This window comes from Bufo gargarizans, chromosome 1 (genome assembly GCF_014858855.1).
Source record: "Bufo gargarizans isolate SCDJY-AF-19 chromosome 1, ASM1485885v1, whole genome shotgun sequence".
Classification (NCBI taxonomy): Eukaryota; Metazoa; Chordata; class Amphibia; order Anura; family Bufonidae; genus Bufo; species Bufo gargarizans.
The window spans coordinates 718603564-718607513 of NC_058080.1; the positions used below are offsets into that span (position 1 = coordinate 718603564).

At 43.6% G+C, this 3950-nt stretch overlaps 1 protein-coding gene across 1 annotated transcript; it reads right to left on the minus strand.

Annotated features, from left to right (window-relative positions):
• Positions 1-359: 359 nt before the first annotated feature.
• PMAIP1 (phorbol-12-myristate-13-acetate-induced protein 1) lies at positions 360-3712 on the minus strand. Its single transcript, XM_044292651.1, has 2 exons — positions 3374-3712; positions 360-1410 (listed from the first exon to the last, which is right to left on the minus strand). Exons 1-2 carry the CDS (start codon positions 3525-3527, stop codon positions 1298-1300), a joined length of 267 nt encoding a protein of 88 aa, XP_044148586.1. The 5' UTR covers positions 3528-3712; the 3' UTR covers positions 360-1297.
• Positions 3713-3950: the final 238 nt, after the last annotated feature.

Sequence of the window (3950 nt, forward strand, 5' to 3'; positions counted from 1 at the left end):
AACCGTAGTGCTTCCGTAGGGTTCCGTTCTGTATCTCCGGATTTGCGGACCCATTGAAGTGAATGGGTCCGCATCCGTGATGCGGAATGCCCACGGAACGGTACCCTGTGTATTGCGGATCCGCAAACGCGCACACGCCCCGTGTGAAAGAGGCCTAAGGGTGGAAAATATCAACTCAAATTTACCACTGTCATGAAGCACAATGTGTCCAGAACGGCTTGGATAAGTGAAAGCGCATAACGTGACAGGGTAGTAGGGGTTAATTTAATGTTACTGTAGATACTGGGGGATGTTAGTATAGTAGGTACTTGTTTGTGTTATGTAAAAGGTACAGAAAAAGGTCATCATTTTAGAAATTCCACTTAATTATTTTTATTTTTGCAAACACATTTTTAGCATACAAATGTAGAAAATTACAAAATTGCCCCAAACAGTCCATTAATACAACAAAAACATAGAATATAACACAATAAATAGATGAGACGCTCTCATAACATGGAAATGTAGAAATAAGTTATTTATTTAATATCCTATAAACATCCTCTAAGCTTAGCACCGCCATCTCTCCCATCATGTCCTCCTCGGCCTCCCTCCCCGTACACTGATAGCACCTTCCCCCCCTTGTTCTATCCGAAATCCTCAATATGTTTTGTCTTGTACCAAGGAACCTAGAACAAACTGATACAGTATATTAGACAGCACTTCCTGTGACCAGTTCTCCGAGCCACGTGTGCCCAAAGGGTGGTCACCGAGACGGGAAGTGAAATAACGTCCAAGAAACCCGAACTGAAAAGACTGAAGAAAGTCGTCGAGGATAGAAACAAACATTAATTCTTCAAAGACGAGCCGGAATAATGAAACTGGAGTGACTCTGGTGGAGTTCCCCTTTAAGTCCTGTACATCAATAGAAACATTGTATCCATTTCACAGACTGTTGTTGCGATTTCGCTCCAGTATACGTGACTACATACAGTAGGGTTCAATATCAGGCAGACGGTTAATGGTTAATCTCCCGTCTAAAGTCCAGTCTGTTTTCCGAAGTTTCGTTTTCCACCATTGCTCGGCAACCCTGGGCGACTCTTGATCCCCCGAAACTGCTCCTTCTATATACACTCCGGCTTGTAAATAAAAACAGCTTTCAACATGGCGGCACGTAGGCCTCATCCCATCAACGAATATCCCGGTTGAGCAGGTGCCTCCTCGGGCGCCCCCCTGTAGAGCGTGTATCCCATTTTGATAATTTTTTGTAGCATTTTCATCCCATTTTTGCTTTTTTATCCATACTGGTCACGCCCAGTCAGGTTCCCGGACTCAGGATCTTGGTCACGATGTTGAGAATTTTTTGCTTCATATTGTATTTGTCGCCGATCAGGCGCAGCTGCTTCGCCACCTCCACTACGATTTCTTTGTCTGCCATGAGAAGAGGAAGTTATTAGTATTATTTTTTTATATTAGGCGGCGAACGCCCGTTCACAAAGGAGCAGTACGCCCCAAAAAAAACAAAGGAGTCCTCACCTACACATAAGCATCCCGAAATCTACTTGGCAATGAAGGGATACGGCGGGTAACCGGCGTCTACGCCCTTCACGGGACTTATGACTGAAAACCGGAAAGTTATTCTAAGGATTATTCTCTATTATTAAGGCCACGTGACCCAATTTCACACCTAGAATAACTGGGTCACACCAATTAATTACTGCCGACGTCACACTTACATACTGGGATAATTAGTCAGGTGACCTACATATACATCTGATGTCAGAATAATGAACTACCCACATATCTCTCCGATGAATATGGCAAATATGCGATACGCATAGGACTCTGCGTGATACATCATCATTAATAGGCATTTTTTTTTTTGCTTTTTAGATCCTTAGCTTATTTTCATTTAGGTGCCTGTAGCTTTAAATTATATTTAAAGACACAGCATCTAATTTAAAAAAAATATAGATCTATTTATTTTTTTCTATGCATTTACGGTATATCTTGCGTTGACTTACCAGAATTTAGGGAGCTCCTGCTCGGTCATCAGAATTTGATGGGTAGGGGGTGAGTGGTCCATGAGGGGCGGGGGTGGTGGGGGGGGGGGGGGGGGGTTTCTGTTTTGTGTATAAATGACCAGCTATGTCCTTTTTATAATGTAAGATAAGACAAGAGCTTCCTAGGTCCAGTAATGTAAATGATGCCCACCTTACAAGACTGATGTGGGCCCCTCTATAGGGGGGCCCATTGCAAGAGCCAGGATCTCAGTGGGGGGGGGGGGGTGTAAATGAATTAATGGAGCGCCACGATAAATGGCAGATCCACAATCTGACAACAAGAGGTTAAAAGCTCAACAACAACAAAAAAAATGTGCAGCAGAATGTATGGCGAATGACCCTGGCCTTTGAGGGGCTTAATCACTGTGAAATAAAAAGCCCTGGAACTTTCTAATATATTTTCGGTATCAATTCCTTATCCTTTTCAATATCTCTGCATGCTGTCAATGCACAAAAATTTTTTTGTTTGCATTCAGAGGCTAAAAAGATACATACTTTCCACAGCTCGGTTTCTGTTAGGCCTCTTTCACACAACCGTATGGCTTTTTCAGTGTTTTGCGGTCCGTTTTTCACGGATCCGTTGTTCCGTTTTTTGTTTCCATTGTGTTTCCATTTCTGTTCCGTTTTTCGATATGGCATATACAGTATACAGTAATTACATAGATAAAATTGGGCTGGGCATAACATTTTCAATAGATGGTTCCGCAAAAAACGGAACGGAAACAGAAGACATACGGATGCATTTCCGTATGTGTTCCGTTTTTTTGCGGACCCATTGACTTGAATGGAGCCACGGAAAGTGATTTGCGGGCAATAATAGGACATGTTCTATCTTTAAACGGAACAGAAAAACAGAAATACGGAAACGGAATGCATACGGAGTACATTCTGTTTTTTTTTTGCGGAACCATTGAAATGAATGGTTCCGTATACGGACCGTATGAACGCAAAAAACAGCCAGTAAACGGGGGAAAAAAACGATCGTGTGCAGGACGCCTAAGTCTAAACAGCCGTAATAACCTTCCCGGATACAAAACGCTCAGTATAATGAAATAAACACAGAGCGGATCTGCTGTGTATGAACACGTCCCGAAGAGGTAGCACAGGACGGTGAGATCCTGTGGTTGTACGTAGGACAGCGGGCAATCCGACAGCATTATCTCATCACACCGCATTCAAAAGGTAGAAAATGACACATTCAACTCTGCTACATCTGTAGAACACTACCACCAATTCTCGGTTAAATGTAGAACTTATTCCTAATGAAGGGTCCAGCACATCCGAACTCGACCCTAGACTACACTACAACTATGAGGGGGCTGGTTACTTACCTGGGGGCTGCAGCTTTTTCCAGGAGGGTCTTCCAGGCTTCATGCTTGTTTTCTGTGAAGTGGGTATGTTGGCAGAGCGGGCGACACAGATGACAGGTATAAGGACCAGGCTTGTGACGAGGGCCACCACACACACCACTGCTCTTCTGTGCATCCAGAGAAGAAGTAGGCTCCTTATGGAGGAGGAAGGTGGAGATCATCTGAGAGCTCTCCCCTCCCAGTGGGTAATTCCAGGACTGAGGCAGGAAAGTGAATGAGGAAGTGGCAGCCGCCTCCTGACATGTTCAGACACATCACCTCCGCCTCCAGCACAGACACCTCCAGCGCGGCCAGAGACACCAGCGCAGGAAGGACACGCTGCGCCTTTCTCTTTCCCGTTTCCGTCTTCTGTTTTTGTCATCCATTTCTTGTTTACTGTATATATGTCATATCCGTCTATCTATCTAATATCTATCTATCTATCTATCTATCCATCTCCTATCTATCTATCTCATATCTATCTATCTCCTATCTATCTATCTATCTCATATCTATCTATCTATCTATCTATCTATCTATCTATCTATCTCCTATCTAT